This window comes from Aotus nancymaae, unplaced genomic scaffold (genome assembly GCF_030222135.1).
Source record: "Aotus nancymaae isolate 86718 unplaced genomic scaffold, 86718_ANA_hifiasm-v0.15.2.pri h1tg000029l, whole genome shotgun sequence".
NCBI classification, from domain to species: Eukaryota; Metazoa; Chordata; class Mammalia; order Primates; family Aotidae; genus Aotus; species Aotus nancymaae.
In genome coordinates this window covers 15,381,962-15,406,451 of record NW_026988442.1, presented here as the reverse complement: position 1 = coordinate 15,406,451, position 24,490 = coordinate 15,381,962, and the positions used below count along the sequence as shown (strand labels likewise).

Here is a 24,490-nt window from a genome sequence, read left to right as displayed (position 1 = left end):
TGGGATGGCATGTGGGTGGAAGGGATCCAGGAGGCAAGGTGGGGAGGGTCTAAGATCCCTAGGGGATCTAAGGTCCCAAGATTGTCTTCCCACCCTGGGTTTGCAGAGCAGGGTATCAGGATGGCCCTACCTTAGGGGGTGATGTAGAGCCGGAGGTCTTAGGGGTGAGAGGCTGTTTTCTGGGGTTTTTAGGCCTAGACTCTGAGGGTGGCCAGTTGCAACAGGGAGGTAGGGCTGGGAGGGGCCGGCGGCAATACCTTCTGAAGATGCTTTCATCTTCATCACATCTCACTCCTCTTGTGACAAGCAGTTACTTGAAGTATCCTTCAGAGCAGGGATGCTCATGTGACATGGCATGCGTGTTGGGAGGCTTCTCCTGACACCTGCTGCTGCCCGCTTCCCTGCATGGCCCCAAGGTCCTGGAGCAGACGCTGAGCCTGCTGTGGGATGAACTCTTGGTATTTGAGCAGTTGATCGTGGACGGGAGGAGGGAGCACCTGCAGGAGGAGCCTCCATTAGTGATCATCAATGTCTTTGACCACAATAAGTTTGTGAGTGTGGCCTGGGCCCTCCCTGGGTCCCCGGCCTGGAGTTTCCCCCTTGATGCTTGCATTCCCCTTTGTCTTCATTGCCCTGCTCCCCCTAGGGCCCCCCTGTGTTCCTGGGCAGGGCACTGGCCCCCCCGAGGGTAAAGCTGATGGAGGAGCCATACCAACGCCCGGAGCTGCAGTTCTTCCCCCTGAGGAAGGGACCCCGGGTAGCTGGAGAGCTCATTGCCGCCTTTGAACTCATCGAACTGGACTACAGTGGCCGACTTGAGGTCAGCATGCCCTGGAGTGGCTGGCACAGGCTGTGAGCCCAACTCATTAATCCATCAGGCCATCCAGCCCCAGGGAATATAAAATATGGGTGTGTCCCAGGGCCAGCCCCTAGGTCTCTTATCCCCAGAGAATACAGACTGCAGCTCTGTCCTGAGGTCACTTCATTGGACCACTCGATCCCAAGGCACATTGCAAGTATTCATGTGTCAGGTTCACCTCGTTGGGCCATCCTGCATGCCTCAGACACCTCCCTCCCTTCCTGCACTCAGCTGCTTCCCCAGACCCCCTCCCTTCCTCCAATCCAGCCTTGGCCGGTTCCCCTGCATTTATACTTCACCAGCACCTCTCCATTTCCCCTCCCCACACCTAGGCTTTCCCTCCTTTGACCTGATTCTTCTTTGCCCTCTGAACTTTTCCCTCCTACAGCCCTCTGTGCCCAGTGATGTGGAGCCCCAGGATTTGGCACCCCTGGTCGAGCCCCTCTCTGGACGCCTGTCCCTTCCACCCAACGTGTGCCCAGTGCTCAGGGAGTTCCGTGTTGAGGTAGCACCAGGCATTCAAAACCCCCTTGTTCCCCCACATCTGGGTGCCCGTTTGGCCGGTGCAGGCCCCTGAATCTCCCACTTCCTGACCCCAGGTGCTGTTCTGGGGTCTTAGGGGCCTTGGTCGTGTGCATCTGTTCGAGGTGGAGCAGCCCCAGGTTGTACTGGAGGTGGCTGGGCAACGTGTGGAGTCTGAGGTCCTGGCCAGCTACCGTGAGAGCCCCAATTTCACTGAGCTTGTCAGGCATTTGACCGTGGTGAGGCCATGGGCTAGGGGACAAGGAGGGCAGAATAATGAAAGAGGGCAGTGGATGGTGACTTTCTACCTGGTTATCTTAGATCATCCAAGGGTCAGCAAACTCTCTGTAAAGGGCCAAATAGTAAATATTTTATGCTTTGAGGGCCATCCAGTCTGTTGCAACTATTCAACTCTGCCATCATGGCATGAAAACTGCCATAGATAATATGAAAATGAGTATTTACGAAAACTGACAGCAGGCCAGACTCTGTCTGTGGGCTGTAGTTTGCTGATCCCTGGATTAATTCATGGACTTGTGGTGCTCTCTAGGCATTCCTGATGCTCTACATCACCTCTTGAACAAGCCTCCTTGATTATTTTCTGTCTGTCCCTTATTGAGAATAGGGTATTGAAGTCTCCAGCTATTACTGCTGAATTGTGTATTTCTCTCTTCAATTCTATAACTTTTTTAGTTTTTGTATTTTGAGGCTCTTGTTAGGTGCATATATGTTTATAATTGTTGTATCTTCTGGATGAATTGACCTGCTTACCATTATAAAATATCTCTTTGTTGCTAGTAATATTTTTTGTATTAAAGTCTGTTTTCTCTAGCGGTATAACTACTCCAGCTCTCTGTGGTTACTATTTGCATAATATATCTTTTCCTATACTTTTACTTCATCCTTTATGTGTCTTTGAATCTAAAGAGTATCTCAGGCTGGGCATGGTGGCTCACTCCTGTAATCCCAGCACTTTGGGAGCCCAAGGCAGGCAGATCACCACTGAACTCCAGCGTGGGTGACAGAGCAAGACTCTGTCTCAAATTAAAAAAAAAAAAGCATACTACTATTTCACAGTCTACTTCAGATTAATACTTATTTAGTTCCAGTAAAACATACAAACTTTTCTGCAGAAGATGGAGACCATCCTGGCTAACATAGCAAAACCCTGTCTCTAATAAAAATACAAAAAATAAGCTGGGCATGGTGGCACGCACCTGTAGTCCCAGCTACTCGGGGAGCTGAGATGGGAGAATTGCTTGAACCCAGGAGGTGGAGGTTGAAGTGAGCCGAGATCATGCCACTTTACTCCAGCCTGGGAGACAGAACGAGACTCTATCTCAAATTAAAAAAAAAAAAAAAGTATCTCTTAGCATGGAGTTGCATCTCTTTTTTTAATACAATTGCAATCTCTGTCTTATAATTGGTGTTTAATATGATCACACTTGATGCTATTATTGATTGAATTTACATCTGCCGTTTTGCTGTTTGTTTTCTATGTCTTGTGTATTTATTGTTCCTCTTTTACTACTTTCTTTTGTATTAAGTAGATGCTTATTATATATATACACACATATATATATAATTTTTTTTTTTTTTGAGATGGAGCCTCGCTCTGTTGCCCAGGCTGGAGTGCAGTGGCATGATCTCGGCTCATTGCAACCTCCACCTCCCGGGTTCAAGCAATTCTCCTGCCTCAGCCTCCCGAGTAGCTGGGACTACAGGCGCATGCTGCCACACCTGGCTAATTTTTTGTGTGTTTCACTACAGATGGGGTTTCACCATGTTGCTCGGGCTGGTCACAAACTCCTGAGCTCAGGCAATCCACCTACCTTGGCCTCCCGAAGTGCTGGGATTACAGGCATAAGCCACCGTGCCTGGCCTATATTTTGATATTTATTAGTGTACTATTTTAATTTGTTGATTTTTACTTAGTAGTTGCTCTAGGGATTAGAATTTGCATACTACTATTTCACAGTCTACTTCAGATTAATTCTGATATAGTTCCAGTAAAATATACAAACTTTTCTGTGGTATAGCTCTATTCTTTCCTTTCTCTTTTGTGCTACAATTGTCATATATATGTGTATATATGTATATATCTACAAATACATAAAATAAACCCATCAGTACAGTAGTAAAATTGCTTCCCTTAGGATCCATTGATAGATACGGAATTCCTAGTTTTTTGTATTTTTAGTAGAGACAAGGTTTCACCATGTTGGCCAGGCTGGTCTTGAACTCCTGACCTCAAGTGATCTGCTTGCCTTAGCCTTCCAAAGCGCTGGGATTACAGGTGTGATCCAACATGCCTAGCCAAAAAAAAAAAAAAAAAAAAAAATATATATATATATATATATATATATATATATACACATTTATATATACATAAAGTATGTGTGTGTGTGTGTGTGTGTGTGTGTGTGTATACATATATATATTTTAGAAAGGGTCTCTCTTTCACTCTGTCACTCAGGCTGAAGTGCAGTGGTGCAGTCTTGGCTCACTGCAACCTCTGTCCCCTGGGCTTAAGTGATCCTCCCACCTCAGCCTCCTGAGTAGCTGGGACCACAGGTGTGCACCACCATGCCTGGCTATTTTTTTGTGTTTTTGGTAGAGACGGTGTCTTGCCATGTTGCCCAGGCTGGTCTCGAACTCCTGAGCTCAAGCAATCTGCCTGCCTCAGTCTCCCAAAGTGCTGGGGTAACAAGCATGAGCCACCATGCCCAGTCTCTGACTGCACTTTGTTTTTGTTTTTTGTTTTTTTATAGAGTGGGGTGTCACCATGTTGGCCAGGCTGGTCTCGAATTCCTGACCTCAGGTGATCCACCCATCTTGGCCTCTCAAAGTGCTGGGATTACAGGCATGAGCCACCACGCCCAGCCTCTGACAGCACTTTGTAGGCTCCACAGTACTTATGTATCTATTATGTCATTTGATACTTAAAGCAGTCTTTCGAATCCAGGATTGTGTCTCTTTTTTAGCCAGGAAACAGGGTGAGAAGGCTTAGCAGAGGTTACACAGTGAGGCTATGGCACGGCGGGGCTTAGAATGCAGGTGTAGATGTATTTTTTTCCTCCTTGTCTCTGTGACTGCCTTTCCCTCTTCCCCAGGTCTTCAAAGACACAGTTCCTCTCTTCCACCCCCAGGACTTGCCGGAGCAGCCTCACTTGCAGCCCCCCCTCAGCATCCTGGTGATTGAGCGCCGGGCCTTTGGCCGCACAGTCCTTGTGGGTTCCCACATTGTCCCCCATATGCTGCGATTCACATTTCGGGGACATGAGGATTCTCCTGAGGAGGAAGGAGAGATAGAGGAGACAGGGGATATGATGCCCAAGGGACCGCAAGGTGAGAAACCTTCTCCTTCGGGGCTCCAGACAGAGGCCCCTCTGATTCCTGGCAGACGTGGCTCCAGAGGCCCTCTGATGGGGTATGGAGTCTGACTAATCTCCTCATGCTGCCATGTCCCCCCTCCCAGGACGGAAGTCCCTGGATCCCATCTTGGCTGAAGCGGGTCTATCTGGACAGCTCCTGAAGGTGATGGGGCAGAGGAGCTGGGTGGAGAAGGGACTGGCAGGACTTAGGATGGTACTGGGTTAAAGGGACAAAGTCTGTTCTTCCTCAGCCTCCTCTGAAGAAGCTCCGCCTAGGAGGCCTCTTGAATTAAGGCCCTGAGCTGGAAGAGGACATCCCAGATCCGGAAGAGCTCGACTGGTGGTCCAAGTACTACGCATCGGTGCAGGAGCTCCAGGGGCAGGTGGGGGAAGAGAAGGGTCCCTGGGACGGGGCTGGAGTGTAAATGGTAAAATAAATGATCATTTAGCCGGGCATGGCAGCGCATGCCTGTAGTCCCAGCTACTTAGGAGACTGAGGTGGGAGAATTGCTTCAACCTGGAGGTGGAGGCTCCAGTGAGCCGAGATCATGCCACTGCACTCCAGCCTGGGCAACAGTGAGACTCTGTCTTAAAAAACAAACAAAAACAAGAATGATCTCATTCAAGGTGGAGCTCTACAGTTTTTCAGAGTTCTTCATTGTAGTCATCTTTTCTTCACAATTCTGTAAGCTGGGAATTATTATTTGAGATGGAGTTTTGCTCTTGTTGCCCAGGCTGGAGTGCAATGGCGCAATCTCAGCTCACTGCAACCTCTGCCTCCCAGGTTCAAGCAATTCTTCTGCCTCCCTAGTTGCTGGGATTACAGGCACACGCCACCACACCCAGCCAATTTTTGTATTTTTAGTAGAGGTGGGGTTTCACCATGTTGGTCAGGCTGGTCTCGAACTCCTGATCTCATAATCCGCCTGCCTCAGCTTCCCAAAGTGCTGGGATTACAGGCATGAGCCACCGCGCCCAGCCCGAAGCTAGGTATTATTAACTCCATTATCTAGAGCTATGTTGTTCAACAGAAATATAATATGAGCCACATATGTAATTTTAACTTTTGTAATAGCCACATTAAAGAAAGTAAAAGGAAACAGGTGAAATTAATTTTAGTAATATATTCAAAATATCATTTCAAGCCTGGACATGGTGGCTCATGCCTGTAATCCCAGCACTTTGGGAGGCCAAAGCAGGCAGATCACTTGAAGTCAGGAGTTCAAGACCAGCCTGGCCAACATGGTGAAACCGCATCTCTACTAAAAATACAAAAGTTAGCTGGGCGTGGTGGTGGGCACCTGTAATCCCAGCTACTTGGGAGGCTGAGGTAGGAGAATCACTTGAACCTGGGAGGTGGAGGTTTACAGTGAGCCGAGATCGAGCGAAATTCCGTCTCAAAAAAAAAAAGCAAGTGGCATACACAGCTGGAACTTGAATGAACAAAGGTTTCCCAGCTTTCTTGGAAAAGGGGGTAGACTCAGGAGTTGAAGGGGATGGGGAAGAATCTCTGGATCTGTTCTTTAATTTCAGCACAACTTTGATGAAGATGAAATGGATGATCCTAGAGATTCAGGTAAGAGATCGGACTTTTTGCTCTGGTTCCATCTGCCCATCCCCTACACATCCAGATATTTCTGACTGGGGCGTTTTTCCTATTTCTAGATGGGGTCAACCTCATTACTATGGTTGAGGAGGCCCACTACCAGGGTGAGGCTGAAGTTAAAGGTGCTGTGTCCCGAAAAAAAGCGATTGCCACCCTGAAGGTGACTGGGTACTGGAGAGAGGAAAGTCTCCTTTGGGTTCTGGACATCGGACTGTCACTGAAGTCCTTGCCTTTTAGATCTACAACAGGTCTCTGGAAGAAGAGTTTAACCACTTTGAAGACTGGCTGAACGTGTTTCCTCTGTACCGAGGGCAAGGGGGCCAGGATGGAGGGGGAGAAGAGGAAGGATCTGGACACCTCGTGGGCAAGTTCAAGGTACATTTGGGGAAGGAAAGCGGAACCAGGGAGCCCAGGCGGGGATTCAGGAGCACAATTATCTTACTAGAGTCTTTTCTGTCTCCCCACAACTCAGGGCTCCTTCCTCATTTACCCTGAATCAGAGGCAGTGTCGTTCTCTGAGCCCCAGATCTCCCGGGGGGTTCCACAGAACCGGCCCATCAAGCTCCTGGTCAGAGTGTATGTTGTAAAGGTGAGTCTCCATAGCCCTGGCATGCCTCCAACTATAGCTAAGTTAAGGTACACAAAACCTACAGAAGGAAGGCTTGGGGAGGAACCTCGGGATCACAGAGTCCAGGTTCTTCATTTTTCAGATGAGAAATCTTAGCCACAAAGTTAGGAGATCGCCTAGGGTTATAAAGCATGCTCATGGCAGAACCAGAATTTGGAGTCGGTTTCCTAACCCCTGTTCGTAGTTAAAGTCCTGTAGAATGGGGAGTACAATTTAGGATGAGGGCAGGGCTGAATCTCAGGCTTCAGAAGGCTTGTTACCTTTGTCCATTGGTGCAGTTTTCATGCTGAGTTCAGCAGGGCCTTGAACTATTCTTGAGGATATCTCAGGGAGCAAGGGGGAATGAGTGGTTTGCTCCGCCCTCCACTCCCTGTCACCAGAGCAGATGCTGTATTTTTATCTGTTTTAAATGTAGGAATTCTGACTAAGGCATAATTTGAAGAAACATTCTCTTTTTATTTGAGACAGTGTCTTGCTCTGCTGCCAGGCTGGAGTGCAGAGACACAATCATGGCTCATGGCAGTATCAACCTCCTGGGCTCAAGCAGTTCTCCCACTTCAGCATCTCAAGTAGCTGGGAGGACAGGCATGCACCACCACACCCAGCTACTTCTTAAAAAATTATTTGTAGAGACAAGGTCTTACTATTTTGCTCAGACTATGTTGCCTCAAACTCCTGGGCTCAGGGGATCCACCTATCTCGGCCTCCCAGAGTGCTGAGATTACAGGCATGAGCCACTGCACCCGGCCTTGAAGAAACATTCTATGGCACTGTCCTACCATAATGTAATACTCTTAGTGTATAAATTAGTAGAAGTTGGTCGGGCATGATGGCTCACGCCTGTAATCCCAGCATTTTGGGAGGCCGGGGCAGTCAGATCACTTGAGGTCAGGAGTTCAAGACCAGCCTGGTCAACATGGTGAAACCCCATCTCTACTAAAAATACAAAAATTAGCCAGGCATGGTGGTGCATGCCTGTAATCCCAGCTAATCAGGAAGCTGAGGCACAAGAATTACTTGAACCCGGGAGGCAGAGTTTGCAGTGAGCTGAGATCGCACCAATGCACTCCAGCCTGGGCAACAGAGTGAGACTCCATCTCAAAATAAATAAATAGCCAGGCATGGTGGCTCACTCCTGTAATCCCAGCACTTTGGGAGGCCAAGATGGGCGGATTGCCTGAGGTCAGGAGTTCGAGACCAGCTTGGCCAAAATGGTGAAACCCCGTCTCTAAAAATAAATAGAAAGAAAGAAGTGGAAGTCACCTTGACCTTCTGCTTCTAACAATATAGCAGATAAGATGATCTGAAATAACTTCCTGATGAAATACATCCAAAAATTCCAGATAATAGACTTTTAAATGAATGCTAAGCTCATAAAAAGGGAAATCCCAACAGGCCCCCAGTGAAGAGGCAACAAGAATCCCAAGTGAGAAAGTTTGTCCACACTGGACCCTGAGCCTCAGGTTTTTTTTTTTTTTTTTTTTTTTGAGACAGAGTCCCGCTCTGTCACCCAGGCTGGAGCGCAGTGTCGTGATCTTGGCTCACTGCAAACTTCGCCTTCCAGGTTCAAGCAACTCTCTGCTTCAGTCTTCTGAGAAGCTGGAATTATAGGCGCCTGCTACCACAACTAGCTAATTTTTGTATTTTTAGTAGAGATGGGGTTTCACCATCTTGGCCAGGCTGGTCTTGAACTCCTGACCTCTGATCCACGCGCCTCAGCCTCCCAAAGTGCTGAGATTACAGGCGTGAGCCACTGCCTCTGGTCTAGCCTCAGGTTCTTATAGCCTGTGCAGGCTGGGTAGCCAGAAGCAAGACCCTTGCATGAAGCAAGACCTTGGTGAAAGGTAGGCAAGAAGACACCCCATCCCCCCTGCCCTGGGGAAGGGAGCCTGTCAGGTAGATGGTCTGTCTCAGCCTCTGTTCCAGTTGGGAGAAACAGGAAAAAAAGAAATGTCTTTAGAATTTATTATTAGAGTTTTTCCTTCACATGGATTGAATTCATATATCTGCTTAGTCCAGAAAACTCAAAGCGGGCAGATTGGCTCAAAGTGTTTCCAAATCTGGTTTCACAGGTTCCACAGATTTAAATAACCAAATATGGGCTCAAAATATAAAATTATAAACTACTCGAGAAAATCTACCAGGAAAATTTGTCAGAAGACAGCACAAAAGAGAATTAGACATTGAAGGGCTTTGAATGTTAGAATTTTCAAATATTAGAATGTAGAACAGCCTGAGTGCTGTGGCTCCTGTCTATAATCCCAGCACTTTGGGAAGCCAAGGCAGGAGGATTGCTTGAACCCAGGAGTTCAAGACCATCCTGGGTAACACAGTGAGACCCCCAACATTTTTTTGTTTTTTTTGAAACGGAGTTTCACTCTTGTTGCCCAGGCTGGAATGCAAAGGCAGGATCTCGGCTTACTGCAACCTCCGCCTCCCGGATTCAAGCAATTCTCCTGCCTCAGCCTCATGAGTAGCTGGGATTACAGGCATGAGCCACTGCCCCTGGCCTTGAGACCCTCGTCTTTATAAAGATATATAAAAATATATGAAAGAATGTGGCTGGGCGTGGCGGCTCACTTCTGTAATCCCAGCACTTTGGGATCATGAGGTCAAGAGATCAGAGATCAAGACCATCCATGCCAACATGGTGAAACCTCATCTTTACTAAAAATACAAAAATTAGCTGGGCGTGGTGGCACATGCCTGTAATCCCAGCTACTTGGGAGGCCGAGGCAGGAGAATTGCTTGAACCCAGGAGGTGGAGGTTGCAGTAAACTGAGATCATGCCACTGCACTCCAGCCTGACGACAGAGCGAGACTGTCTCAAAAAAACATTTTAAAGAATGTAATTTAAAATATTTCAGAAGCAGAGAATAAAAGGTTATCAAAAATGACTCAGTGGTTATTTGGAAATAACCAAATAAAAAAATTTTCAATGAAAGACCATTAAAAATAAAATCTTAGCCAGGCTTGGTGGCTTACACCTGTAATCCTAGCACTTGGGGAAGCTGAGGAGGGCAGATTGCTTGAGCTCAGGAGTTCAAGACCAGCTTGGGCAATACAGCAAAACCCTGTCTCTACAAAAAATAAAAAAATTATTAGCCAGGCGTGGTGGCACATACCTGTAGTCCTGGCTGCTTGGGAGGCTGAGGTGGGAGGATCACTTGAGCCTGGGAGGTCGAGGCTGCAGTGAGACATGTTACACTCCAGCCTGGGCAACAAAGTGAGGCCCTGTTTCAGAAAATAACAGTAATAAAATCTTAGGCTGGATGTGGTGCCTCACAGTGTAATCCTTACATTTTGGGAGGCCAAGGCAGGAAGACTATTTGAGCTCAAGAGTTCAAGACCAGCCTGGGCAACATAGTGAGACCCTATCTTTACAAAAAATAAAATTAGCTGGGCATGATGGCACACACCTATAGTCCCAGCTACTTAGGAAGCTGAGGTGGGAGGATCACTTGAGCATGGGAGGTTGAGGCTGCTATGAGCTGAGATCATGCAACTGTACTTCAGCCTAGGCAACAGGCTTTTTTTTTAAGACCCAGTCTCAAGAAAATAAAAATAATAAATAAAATAAAATCTTAGGCCGGGCGTGGTGGCTCATGCCTGTAATCCCAGCACTTTGGGAGGCTGAGGAGGGCGGATCACGAGGTCAGGAGATAGAGACCATCCTGGTCAACATGGTGAAACCCCATCTCTAAAAAAAAATAATAATAAAAAATAAAATCCTACTGAATTCCCATACATAGGAGAGAGGCTGAATAAACTACGGTACATCCACACAATGAAGTGCTATGTTTACTATGTACAACAGAATTAGGACGATCTCTGTGAACTTAAATGGAGCAATTTCCAGGACATACTATAAAGTGAAAACGGTAAAGTGTGAAAGAGTATCTACCGTAAGCTACTCTCAGGTAGGAAAGAAAATGATACAGGAAAATGCATATAAAACAGAAATACAGGAAGGATTAATGAGAAACTAAAGAGACTCCTAATGTAAAGAAGGTGAGTGGTGGGCCGGGCACGGTGGCTCATGCCTGTAATCCCATCACTTTGGGTGGCAGATGACCTGAGGTCAGGAGTTTAAGACCAGTCTGGCCAACATGGTGAAACCTGTCTCTACTAAAAACACAAAAATTAGCCGGGCGTGGTGGGGCAGGTGCCTGTAATCCCAGCTACTTGGGAGGCTGAGGCAAGAAAATCACTTGAACCCAGGAGGCAGAGGTTGCAGTGAACCAAGATCACACCATTGCACTCCAGCCTGGGCGACAAGAGCGACGTCTCAAAGAACAAAAACAAAAACAAAAAAAGTAATGATAGTACTGGATATTCAGCCATTTTTTTCCTTATTTTCTCTCTCTTGCCTTTTTTTTTTTTTGAGATGGAGTTTTGCTCTTGTTGCCCAGGCTGTAGTGCAATGGCACAGTCTCGGCTCACTGCAACCTCGGCCATCTGGGTTCAAGCGATTCTCCCAGCCCAGCCCCCAGAGTAGCTGGGACTATAAGCACGCACCAGCATGCCTGGCTAATTTTCAAGATGGGGTTTCACCGTGTTGACCAGGCTGGTTTCGAACTCCTGACCTCAAATGATCCACCTGCCTTGGCCACCTGAAGTGTTGTGATTACAGGCGTGAGCCACACCACTTAGCCCTCTGTCTCCTCCTAATGCTCCCATTATGTGAATGTTGGTGCACTTAATGGTGGTCCACATTTGTTTGAGGCTCTATTTCATTTTTCTTTTTTCTCTTTATTCTTCGGCTTGCATAATTGCTTTTGATCCAGCTTCAAGTCTGCCAATTCTTTCTTTTGTTAATTCAAATCTATGGAGCCTCTCTAGTGAATTTTAAATTTCAGTTATTGTACTTTTCCACTCCAAAATTTTCATTTGGTTCTTTTTAAAAAATGTGTATCTCTTTATTGATATTCTCTATTTGATGCAATGTCATCATCATACCTTCCTTCTCTAATCAAGCTTTCCTTCAGTTCTGTGTACATATTTACACTGGCTACTTTGAAATACTTTCCTGTTAAATTCAACATTGGGTTGCTCTCATAGGCATTTTCTGTTACCTCCTTTTTTGCGGGGTGGATGGAAAAATAATTTTTCTATTACTTTGCATGCCTCATAATTTTTTGTTGGAAATGGTATTTTAGGTAATATATGGTAGCAACTCTGGGTACTGGGGTTTCTTCTTATTTGCTTATTTATTTAGTGACTGGCTGGATAATTTTAGTGAAGTCTATTTCCCATCCCGTGTTAGGTCACTGATGCTGCTACTCTGGGGTGCAGCTTTGGACATGCCACTGTCACCCAAGGATGGCAGTGGTACTATAGGGCCCTCCTGCATTCTTTTCTATGACCACACCCTCTGAAGCTCCACTGATTGCTCAATTGTTTGCAGTAGTACCCTGGGAGCATAAAATCCTCTAGAAATGAATCTAATCAAATGATGGCTCTTTCCAGTGAATGCTTTCTGAGGTTACTGTTTGATATTTGTTTTAACTCCAGGAGAGTTCCTCCCAGCTGTCTTATCCCTTGGTTCTCCAGTCTGCAGTCTAAGCTGTATCTTCATTAGATCCACAAATCTCGCCCCAATCCCTTCACCACACATCCAGTTTTTTTTGTTTTTGTTTTTGTTTTTGAGACAGAGTCTCACTCTGTTGCCCAGGTGGGAGTGCTGTGGTGTGGTCTTGGCTCACTGCAACCTCTGCCTCCTGGGTTCAAGAAATTCTCCTGCCTCAGCCTCCAGAGTAGCTGGGATTACAGGAGCATGCCACCATGCCTGGCTATTTTTTTGTATTTTTAGTAGAGACGGGGTTTGACTCTATTGACCAGGCTGGTCTTGAACTCTTGACCTTGTAATCTGCCTGCCTTGGCCTCCCAAAGTGCTGGGATTACAGACATGAGCCACCGTGCCCAGCCTTTATTGTCCTTTCAAAAAAATTAAGCTCAGCCCACTGTGGTGGCTCATGCCTGTAATCCCAGCACTTTGGGAGGCCAAGGTGGGTAGATCATGAGGTCAGGAGTTTGAGACCAGCCTGACCAACATGGTGAAAACTTGTCTACTAAAAATATAAAAATTAGTTGGGCATGGTGGCAAGCACCTGTAATCCCAACTACTCAGGAGGCTGAGGCAGGAGACGCTTGAATCCGGGTGTTGGAGGTTGCAGTAAGCCGAGATTGTGCCCCTGCACTCCAGCCTGGGCAATAGAAGAGCAAGATTTCATCTCAAAAAAAAAAAAAAAATTAAGGTCATTTTAGTGGGTGTGAAGTACTAGTATCTCATTGTGGTTTTGTTTCCTAGTGGCTAATGACACTGATCAGTCTTCATGTGCTTTTTAGACCTTTGTGTATCTTGGAGATGTGTCAAAGTCCTTTGACCATTTTAAAGTTAGATTGATTGTTGTTTTGTTGCTGAGTTGTAGGAGTTCTTTTTTTTTTTTAAGATGGGGTTTCACCATGATGGCCAGGCTGGTCTTGAACTCCTGACCTCAGGTGATCCACCCACCTTAGCCTCCCAAAGTGCTAAGATTACAGGCGTGAGCCACCACGCCCAGCCAGGAGTTCTTTGTATGTTCTGGCTACCAGATTCTTATAGCTTGCAGATATTTTCTTTCACTTTCTAGGTTGTCTTTTCACTCTATTGATAATGTCCTTTGAAGCATAAAAGGTTTTAGTTTTGATGAAGTCCAATGTATCTGTTTTTTTTCTTTTTTTGAGACGGAGTTTCGCTCTTGTTACCCAGGCTGGAGTGCAATGGCGCGATCTCAGCTCACCGCAACCTCCACCTCCTGGGTTCAGGAAATTCTCCTGCCTCAGCCTCCTGAGTAGCTGAGATTACAGGCATGCACCACCGTGCCCAGCTAATTTTTTGTATTTTTAGTAGAAACGGGGTTTCACCATGTTGACCGGGATGGTCTCGATCTCTTGATCCACCCACCTCGGCCTCCCAAAGTGCTGGGATTACAGGCATGAGCCACCGCGCCCGGCTTGTTTTTTTTCTTTTATTGACTGTGCTTTTTGGTCATATCTAAGAAACCTTTGCAAAATCGAAGGTCATGACGACTTTTGCTTGGCTCTCACATTTAAGCCTGTGATCCATTCGAGGTTAGTTTTTGTATATAGTGTGAGGTGAGGGTCTGACTTCATACTTTCGAATGTGACTGTCCAGTTGTCTCAGCTCCATTTGTTGGAGAGATGGTTCTTTTCCCATTGAATGATCTAGGTACCTTTGTTGAAAATTGATTGACTGGACTCTCAATTCTGTTCCACTGATCTATGTTTATACCCCTACCATACTCCTTTATTACTGTAGCTTTGTAGTAAATTTGTGGGGTTTTTTTTGTTTTTGTTTTTTGTTTTGAGACGGTCTTGCTCTGTTGTCCAGGGTGGGGTGCAGTGACATGATCATGGCTCACTGCAGCCTGACCTCCCGGGCTCAAGGGATCCTCCCACCTCAGCCCCTGAAATAGCTGGGATTAGAGGCGCATGCCACCATGCCCAGCTAATTTTTTCTATTTTTTAGTAGAGACAGGGTTTTGCCATGTTGCCCAAGCTGCTCTCGAACTCCTGAGTTCCTGCCTGTCTTAGCCTCCCAAAGCGCTGGGATTATAGGTGTGAACCACCAAGGCTGTCCGGCACAGGAAATGAAGGCTTGACTGAGTATCCCTAACTAGGATTTGGACAGGACAAGAGAGGAAAGAGATTTCAAATAATAAAATTAATATGTAATCACTAGGAGAAAAAAAAGCTTTGCCTTTGTGAAGCTTGCATTCTAGTAGGAGAAGCAAACGTTAACAAAATAAGTAAATGTTACAGTGGCTAGAAAGGCATAAATGCGGCCTGGTGCGGTGGCTCACACCTGTAATCCTGGCATTTTGGAAGGCCAAAGCAGGCGGGTCCCCTGAGGTCAGGAGTTCGAGACCAGCTTGGCCAGCATGGTGAAACTGTCTCTACTAATAATACAAAAATTACCTAGGTTTTGTGGCACGTGCCTGTAATCCCGGCAACTCAGGAGGCTGAGGCAGGAGAATCGCTTGAAGTGGTAGAGGTTGCAATGAGCTGAGATTGTGCCACTGCACTCCAACCTGGGCAACAGAGTGAGACTCTGTCTCAAAAAGAAAAAAAAAGGCATAAGTGCTATGGAAAATGTAAATATCAAAAAGCAAAAAGACAAGTTGGCACAGTGGCTCATGCCTGTAATCCCAACTACTCAGAAGGCTGAGGTGGCAGGATTGCTTGAGGCCAGGAGTTCTCGAGACCAGACTGGGCAAGAGAATGAGATCCAATCTCTAAATAAAAAAGATGGAAAGGTAATCAGAGAGAAAACAGATTACTACAACGGAATGACAGCCTATCAACTTCTCTACAGCAACCAAAAGTGCTGGCAGAAAAATAGAATAATATATTCAAAGCACCCAGAGAAAAATAACTAGCACCCTTGAATTGTGTGTCCCAGGAAATACTCATTCAAGAAAGAGAAAAAATGGAAGACCTTTTTTTTTTTTAATTGCATTTTAGGTTTTGGGGTACATGTGAAGAACATGCAAGATTGTTGCATAGGTGCATACGTGGCAGTGTGATTTGCTGCCTTCCTCCCCTTCACCTATTTGTGGCATTTCTCCCCACGCTATCTCTCCCCAACTCCCCACCCCGCGCTGTCCCTCCCCTATTTCCCCCCAACAGACCCCAGTGTATAGTGCTCCCCTCCCTGTGTCCATGTGTTCTCATTGTTCAACACCCACCTATGAGTGAGAACATGCAGTGTTTGATTTTGTGTTCTTGTGTCAGTTTGCTGAGAATGATGGTTTCCAGGTTCATTCATGTCCCTTGAAAGACCTCTTTAGGAAAACAACTGTTGAAAAAATTAATCACCAAACAGCTTTCAGTCAAGAAACTATACAGGGCTGGAGGTGTGGTGGCCCACACAGTGTAATCCCAGCACTTTGGGAGGCTGAGGTGGGAAAATCATTTGAGGCCAGGAGTTCAGCACCAGCCTGGGCAACATAGCAAGACCCCTGTCTCCACAAAAAGAAAAGTGGGGTGGGGAGGGGAGAAACTACACAGGATATAATTTTTTTCTTTTTCTTTTCTTTTCTTTTGTTTTTGAGACGGTCTGGTTCTGTCGCCCAGGCAAGAGTACAGTGTCATGATCTCAGCTCACTGCAATCTCCGCCTCCCAGGTTCAAGCGATTCTCTTGCCTTAGCCTTCTGGGTAGCTGAGATTACAGGCACACCACCACCCCTGGCTAATTTTTGTATTTTTAGTAGAGATGGGGTTTCACCATGATGGCCAGGCTGGTCTCAAACTCCTGACCACAGCAAGTGATCCACCTGCCTCGACCTCCTAAAGTGCTGGAATTACAAGTGTGAGCTACCATGCCTGGCTCTACACAGGATATAATTTCAAAAGAAGAAAAATGATTATCAAACAATGAAGGAAGCCAGGCATGGTGGCTCATGCCGGTAATCCCAGCACTTTGGGAGACCAAAGCAGGAGGACTGCTTGAGGCCAGGAGTTTGAGACCAGCCTGGGCAACATAGTGAAACCCCCATCTCTATTTAAAAGAAATAATAAATTAAAAAATAAAATGCAAACCATATAGAAAGTTAGGAGTTGAATAGTAAGTCCCTTATACATCTTTAAAAATACTTTGTTTCATTGTACTTTTCTTTTATACCTATTTGTATGTCTTAACTATTTCATAACTAATTGAAAATAAAAATCATCTTGTCCAACTTCTCCATTAACTCCTCGTAGTGGGAGATCTCTCCTTGATAACGTCCTGCTTACACTCAATAGGAAATTAGGTCCGACAAGGGTAACCCTGGGTTATCGTAATGACGTTTCTCTCAATTTCACTCCATGCTGTTCCCCTAGGCTACCAACCTGGCTCCTTCAGACCCCAACGGCAAAGCAGACCCTTATGTGGTGGTGAGCACTGGCCGGGAGCGGCAGGACACCAAGGAGCGCTATATCCCCAAGCAGCTCAACGCCATCTTTGGAGAGTGAGGCTGGGCCCTGTGGGGTGGGAACGGGGTAGCTGGGGGAACAACTTGACCATCCAGCTCTGTGGCCTTGTGGCTGCTGGCCTAGAGATGGCAGGGGAATGGACGGGAGCGGCTGACACCCCCACCCCTCCCCAGACCACTTCCTGGGGCATGGAAGTGACCTCAGCCCCTCTCCCTCCTTGCCAGGATCCTGGAGTTAAGCATCTCTCTCCCAGCTGAGACGGAGATGACGGTGGCCGTATTTGATCATGACCTCGTGGGTTCTGATGACCTCATCGGGGAGACCCACATTGATCTGGAAAATCGATTCTATAGCCACCACAGAGCAAACTGTGGGCTGGCCTCCCTGTATGACTTGTGAGTCCAGCAGGGCCCACAGGAGCTGTTCTAAGTTTCTGGCCAAATACATTCAAGCTCACATTCCCTTTTGTGTCTCCAGATCCTATGATTTCAAGGAAGGGGACCTTCCCATCCCTGCCACTGCCAACCAAGACATAGCTCAGTGGTCAAGACTTGGGCTTGGGAGTTGGGATCTTGTAATGAATGTCACTTGACCTCTTTTTTATTTATTTTTTGAGACGGAGTCTCACTCTGTCACCCAGGCTGGAGTGCAGGGGTGCAATCTTGGCTCACTGCAACCTCTGCCTCCTGGGTTCAAGCGATTCTCCTGCCTTACCCTCTTGAGTAGCTGGGATTACAGGTATGGGCCACCATGCTCAGCTAATTTTTGTATTTTTAGTAGAGACAGGGTTTCACCATGTTGCCCAGGCTGGTCTCAAATGCCTGACCTCAAGTGATCCACCCACCTCTGCCTCCCAAAGTGCTGGGATTACAGGTGTGAGCCACCATGCCCAGCCCATTAACCTCTTTGAGTCTCAGTTTTCTCATCTGCAAAACAGAGGTAATAAGATTGGTATCTTTTTTTTTTTTTTTTTTTTTTGAGACAGTCTTGCCCTGTTGCCCAGGCTAGAATGCAATGGCACAATCTCGGCTCACTGCAACCTCTGCCTACCAGGTTCAAATGGTTCTCCTGCTTCAGCCTTCCACGTAGCTGGGTTTATAGGTGCCTGCCACCACACCCAGCTATTTTTATATTTTTAGTAGAGACAGGGTTTCACCATGTTAGCCAGGCTGGTCTCAAATTCCTGACCTTGTGATCTGCCCACCTCCCAAAGTGCTGGGATTACAGGCATGAGCCACCGCGCCTTGCCCAGTATCTTCTTAATAGAAGCACCTGGCCTACATTTTTTTTTCATCATCATAAATGAGGACTAACCTGTCTCCCATTGGAGTTTTGAACCTGGACCTCATGTCTTCATGACGTCATCCCTGCCCCTAGACCCAACTGCGTCCCTTCACCAGCCCCAGCTGACGCATCTTCCTTTTCTGCCTACAGGGATGGTTACAATGCCTGGCGTGATGCATTCCGGCCTTCGCAGATCCTGGCGGGGCTGTGCCAACGCTGTGGCCTCCCCGCCCCTGAATACCGAGTCGGTGCTGTCAAGGTGGGCAGCAAAGTCTTTCTGACACCGCCTGAGACCCTGCCCCCAGGTACCAGCCCCTTTCTGTTCAAGCAAGATGTTAGTCGAAGGTACAGGGGGCCCAGGTGCCCAGTCTTGTGTGCCCCCCCAAAATAAACCATTGCTTCAGCAAGCAGAGGTGAATTTGGTGGAGTAACGACAAGGTTCTTGGGTGTTAGGGAGAAAAGTCTATTGGTGAGTGTGTGATCCCCCAAAGAGCCAAAGTGGATCCATAGCTAATCAAGTTCCTAGAACACAGAGGTCCTGTACAGTGTCCCATATAACACAATGTGGCTGCAGAATTAAATGGGTGGAGACTTATTTATTTATTTTTGAGACAGGGCCTCACTGTTACCCAGGCTGGAGTGCAGTGGTGCCATCTCAGCTCACTGCAGCCTGGACCTCCCAGGCTCAAGAGATCCTCCCACCTCAGTCCCCCAGAGCAGCTGAGACTACAGGGCACACCATCACGCCCACCTGTTTTTTTTTTTTTTTTTTTTTTTTGTAGAGATGGGATTTCACCATGTTTCCCAGGCTGGTCTCAAACTTCTGGACTCAAGTGATCTTCCCATCCTGGCCTCCAAACATGCTGGGATTACAGGCATGAGCCACTGTGCCTGCTCTGGTGGTTTATTTTCTCTCTTATTTTTTTTTTTACTTTTTTCTTTCTTCCTTCCTTTTTTTTTTTTTGTTAATTTTTCTTCTTTTTTTGTTTTTCTGGTGGCTTATTTTCTAAACAGGGTCTAGGCAGAAGTGGCAGCACCTCCAATCCCACTGTCCCACTGACCGCTGGCTCTTCACTGGGCGAAGTTACAGCAGCATCCCCACTTTTTGTGCATTACAGACCTGCTTTCCTAGTCCACGGGGCTTTATCCAACACAGTGGCTTCCCCAGCTTAGAGTTTCTGTGGCTGGGCAGGGGGAGGGGGAGGGAGGAGAGCTGGAGCCTGTGTGGAACCCAAGCTCACATACCTCTTGTTTCAGGCAGCGGAGGCCTCAAGGTGGCGAGTGGGGACCCTGAGGAGGCCCAGGCATTGCTTGTACTGCAGCGCTGGCAGGAAATGCCAGATTTTGGGATCCAGCTGGTACCCGAGCATGTAGAAATACGTCCTCTCTACCATCCCCGCAGCCCAGGGCTGCTGCAGGTGAGGAAGGAGGGCACCCAGCCCCAGCATCACAAGACTCCTGGAATCCCAGGATGCCCACCTGATCCTGGACCCTGGGCCCCCAGGACAGCCTTTCCCCAAGATGTCTACCTGGGTGCCACCTGTAGCTCTTAACTACGGCTCCTCTTGCTGGTCCCTGTGTCCCACTCATCTTGGACCTCCATCCTGGACCACACCCTCACCCCAACCCTAGTCCTACAGGATCCCCACCCCTGGGTACCAAGGCTCACATCTGGGGTTCCCAACCTGACCTCCCCTGAGATCCCTAAGATCTAGACCTCAACTTCCCCTTCTGGATCTTTTTTTTTTCTTTTGCACGATCTCAGCTCACTTCAACCTCCACCTTAAGGGTTCAAGCGATCCTCCCACCTCAGCCTCTGGAGTAGCTGGGATTACAGGAGTCCACCACCATACCCAGCTAATTCTTATATTTTTTGTAGAGACAGGGTTCCGCCATGTTGCCCAAACTCCTGAACTCAAGTGATCTACCCTCCACAGACTCCCAAAGTGCTGGGATTATAGGCCTGAGCCACCATGTCTAGCCTGGACCTCATCCTTGAACACCTAACCTAACCTTGATCCTGGAACCCACACTTCAGACTCCACCTTCATCCTCATCTCCCAGGATCTGCCTAACCCTGTCATTTTGACCCTAGCTCTTTTCTCCACTTGGGGACAAGACACAGTCTGTGGCCACAAAGCTGTCAGGGAAGGTTGGGAGCCTGGTAAGACTCTCCAGCCTGGTCCTGTCCCCCCAGGGATCTCTTCACATGTGGATTGACATCTTTCCTCGAGATGTGCCTGCCCCACCCCCAGTTGACATCAAGCCTCGGCAGCCAATCAGGTGAGAGTTCTGTCCCCTCTTCCCAAGGCAGGTGCACATCTTGGTCTACTTGTACAAGGGTCCTCTGAAAACCCGGGTCCCCAGCGAAGCAGGCAGAGGCTGCTGATCACAGGCTTTTCAGTTAGGTGTCACTAAGTTCCCTTTTATTCATAGGCCATTGCGAGTTGAGTGTCTCTTGTAAACTGAGTCCATGTACCTTTCGGTAAGCCCCTTCCAACCTGAGCTCGTCTGAGTGGAGTTGTGTGTGGGGCACAGCCACTTTACATAGGGCTGAATGCAGATGCTCTGGTGGCAGCAGCCTGTCACTTTCTGACTCTGGGGGCAAGGTGGCGTCTAACGGTGAGAGGCTTTCATCTTCGACAGGCCACTCGAGCAGAAACAAACATCTCTTTCCCAGTTACAGCAAAAGCCTCAGTAGACCAGCTTGGGTCAAATGCTGCGCTCTGAACCAGTCATCATGGTCAGGGGCCTGTAATACTCAAGTTGGCCAGTCCAGTGATATGCCCCTACCCATGCCCAGCCAGGGAGGGAGGGGCCTGCCCCAACAGAATTCCATAGATTGACTGTGGTGGTGGTGGGGAGGGGTTGTTGGGGGCGGGGGGCGCATCACCAGCATAAAATCATGGTGCTGTCAACAAATGAGGGGAAGTAGATGCTGGGCTGGAGAAAACAGCTATCCAGGCAACCTAATGGCAGCCAAGGACAGGGCCACATGAGGGTAGGGTCCAGAATGTTGCACCCTCCTGTCCTTCAGGGGCTGCACGCTCTCATCCCCCATCTCTCATCCTCCGTCTTCTCCTTGCAGACTGGCTTTCTCTGTTCACTGACCACTTTTCTATACCCCTAAACTCTGGCTTGTAGTGGCACTAACTCTGTGTCTGATGCAATGGTGCAGGGTCCCGATTCCAAATTCATAGGAAGGAGAACCTCGCTGGCCCAGCAGACCATTCTTGGTGCCATCTGCTGTGGCTATGGTGGTCAGTGACAGCTGGGGCTGTCCCTTCAAGCGATCACAGGCCATCAGATTACCCTGCTGGTGCCCAGTGAATGTCAGTGGCCCTGGCCCAGGTCCCTCCTTCCTGCAGCCCCTTCCAGGGCCCCTCTCGAGAGTCTGAAGCCATCCCCTAATGTGCCCACCCCCACTCCCAGCTATGAGCTCAGAGTTGTCATCTGGAACACGGAGGATGTGGTGCTGGATGATGTGAATCCACTCACTGGAGAGCTGTCGAGTGACATCTACGTGAAGAGGTAGCCTGCAGCCCGGGCGGGTGGTGCACTAAGCAGGGATTGCAAATGGGTGTGGGCCCTTAGGCTGGGTCCAGAGCCCCGTCATCAGGCCCTCTGTGGTGCTGAGAGCTGGGTGAGGAGTGGGTTCTTGATGTAGCTCCTGTCCTGACGCTCACCCACCTTGGCCCCAGCTGGGTGAAGGGGCTGGAGCATGACAAGCAGGAGACAGACGTTCACTTCAACTCCCTGACTGGGGAGGGGAACTTCAATTGGCGCTTTGTGTTCCGTTTTGACTACCTGCCCACTGAGCGGGAGGTGAGCGTCCGGCGCCGGCCTGGACCCTTCGCCCTGGAGGAGGCCGAGTTCCGGCAGCCTGCGGTGCTGGTCCTGCAGGTCTGGGACTATGACCGCATCTCCGCCAATGACTTCCTTGGTATTGCACTGCTCAGCCTTCCCCACCCTCAACCCCTGCCTCCAGCTCTTGCCTCTGTCCCCTGGTTCCCTACTCTGACCCAACCTTGAATCTTGGGATTTTAGACTGGAGGCCTGAACCTTTGCTTTCTGGTTTAATTACTGAGTTAATTAAGCCCAGACCACAGTAACCTCCATTCCCAACAAGTCCCTGGTTCAACTCTGATTTGACCCTAGCTTGTCACTCGCTGACTCCACAGCCCTTGGTCCTTGGCACTCTGATCCTGACCCTTGGCCCTCTTCCACTGGGAAGTAGCAATGGGTGGACCGCTGGGCTGTGGTTTGGGTGGCCCATAGCTGTGGCCTGACCACACCCTGCAACTTTCCATGCCCCAACTTACAATCCTGGTGTGTTGCCTCCTCACCCCTGGCCCAATGAGACTTTGATCCCAGGCCTAACCCGGTGAGCTCTGGACTTGCAGGATCCCTGGAGTTACAGCTACCAGACATGGTGCCTGGGGCCCGGGGCCCTGAGCTCTGCTCTGTGCGGCTGGCCCATGATAGCGCTGGGCCAAGGTGCAACCTGTTTCGCTGCCGCCGCCTGCGGGGCTGGTGGCCAGTGGTAAAGCTGCAGGAGGCAGAGGACATAGAGCGGGAGGCACAGGAAGCTCAGGCTGGCAAGAAGCAAAAGCGGAGGAGGAGGAAGGGCCGGCCAGAAGACCTGGAGTTCACAGACACGGGTGGCAATGTATACATCCTCACGGTGGGTACACGTGGACAGAGGCCAGGCTGAGCTGGGGCCTGAGCCCACTCTCTGCTCCCGATGATGCAGGAGTGTCTTTTTTAGGGCAAGGTAGAGGCAGAGCTTGAGCTGCTGACCGTGGAGGAGGCTGAGAAACGGCCAGTGGGAAAGGGGCGGAAGGAGCCAGAGCCTCTGGAGAAGCCCAGGTGAGTCAGGCACAGGGGTGGGGGCCACAGTCTGGGCCGAGGGGCTTCCTCCTCATCCTGACACCACCCTTCCCCTCAACAGCCGCCCCAAAACTTCCTTCAACTGGTTTGTGAACCCACTAAAGACCTTTGTCTTCTTCATCTGGTGCCGATACTGGCGCATCCTGGTGGTGCTGCTGCTGCTGGCACTGGTCACCATCTTCCTCCTCCTGGTCTTCTATACCATCTCTGGCCAGATCAGCGAGGTCATCTTCCGCCCCCTCCACAAGTGATTCTCACTGACCTTGGACACCCACCCGGGATGCCAACCCTTCAATCCCTGCTTCTGAAGTTTTTTTTGCTAATATGAGCTACCTGAGTCCAGGACTTCCTCTGAATAAACCTAGCACACAACCACTGACCTGTGATCACATGCTGTCCAAGGCTGGTTCCTCCAGGTGGCAGAGAACAGATGTTCTTGGGTGACCTCAGGTGCTGGGGGCTTTCTTGAAGAATGCCCAGGGATAGAAGGCTGCCCCCATCCCTCACAGGGAAGAAAAGGACCCTGGCAGTCAAGTTCTCACACCCTCTGAGCAGCTTTGCCACTGCTCCTGCTCCTGCCAGCGGCCAGGTCCCTCTCACCTAATCTGTTTCTAGCTTCCACCGCTCCAGGACGGCTAAGGACTTGACAGACCCCATTAACCACCATCCCTGAGAGAGGCTGACATCAAAGCTGCATCTTGGGTCTGACTCCAGAGGTTCTGCTGTCATTACCCGACTTCGCTTCCTTTCCCTTCTTTGCTTTTCCCCTGCCACAGTCTTGCATCAACATTCGAGAAATGATCTGATAAACTGACTGGTGGTGGAACCACTCCTGGTTCCCTGGGCTGTAGACTGGTAAAGTCACTGGGCCCTGGTTCTCCACATGTAGCCAGGTTTTAATGGAAGCACTGATTAGGCCCCAAGCCGGGGGTCTGGTGCTGGCCCTGCTCCAGAATGGCCACTGCTACCTTCCTGCCTTGATATTCAGTTTTGCTTCCATCTAGAAGACTGCAAAGGACCTGGAGGGACTCTTCTCTACAGTGAGAGCAAGTGTGGGGCTTGGCACAGGGTGGGATCAGTGAGTGTGACAGGATCAGGTGACTGAGCCCAGGGTGGTGGGGAGTGGCCCCAGCTTTACCCATCAGTGAAGAGATGGCAAGCCCCAGCCTGCACTCAGGGCCCTGAATTAGTGGCCTGGGGTTGGTCACTCATGAGCCTGGGAGTCATGGTGGCTCCAAGAAGCTCAACCTGAAAAGGTCTGTCTGAATCCTGAGGCCGAATCCGAGGGACCCAGGACAGGGCTGTGGGCTAGACACGAGCCTGGTTTGAATAAACCCCTGTTAACCAG

At 48.8% G+C, this 24,490-nt stretch overlaps 1 protein-coding gene across 1 annotated transcript in view; it reads left to right on the top strand.

Moving 5' to 3' along the window:
* LOC105719037 (fer-1-like protein 4) overlaps window positions 1-23,427 on the top strand; it is a 43,721-nt gene extending 20,294 nt beyond the window's left edge. The window contains 21 exon segments of the mRNA XM_064382350.1: window positions 417-551; window positions 647-820; window positions 1,248-1,364; window positions 1,459-1,620; window positions 4,495-4,729; window positions 4,860-4,918; window positions 5,007-5,138; window positions 6,289-6,331; window positions 6,421-6,521; window positions 6,599-6,736; window positions 6,834-6,950; window positions 16,876-17,003; window positions 17,193-17,363; window positions 18,403-18,557; window positions 19,510-19,670; window positions 20,450-20,535; window positions 21,685-21,783; window positions 21,954-22,195; window positions 22,656-22,936; window positions 23,021-23,121; window positions 23,204-23,427. Of these exon segments, the coding sequence (XP_064238420.1) occupies window positions 417-551; window positions 647-820; window positions 1,248-1,364; window positions 1,459-1,620; window positions 4,495-4,729; window positions 4,860-4,918; window positions 5,007-5,138; window positions 6,289-6,331; window positions 6,421-6,521; window positions 6,599-6,736; window positions 6,834-6,950; window positions 16,876-17,003; window positions 17,193-17,363; window positions 18,403-18,557; window positions 19,510-19,670; window positions 20,450-20,535; window positions 21,685-21,783; window positions 21,954-22,195; window positions 22,656-22,936; window positions 23,021-23,121; window positions 23,204-23,393 (3,027 nt within the window). The 3' untranslated portion in view covers window positions 23,394-23,427.
* The last annotated feature ends 1,063 nt before the right edge of the window (window positions 23,428-24,490 follow it).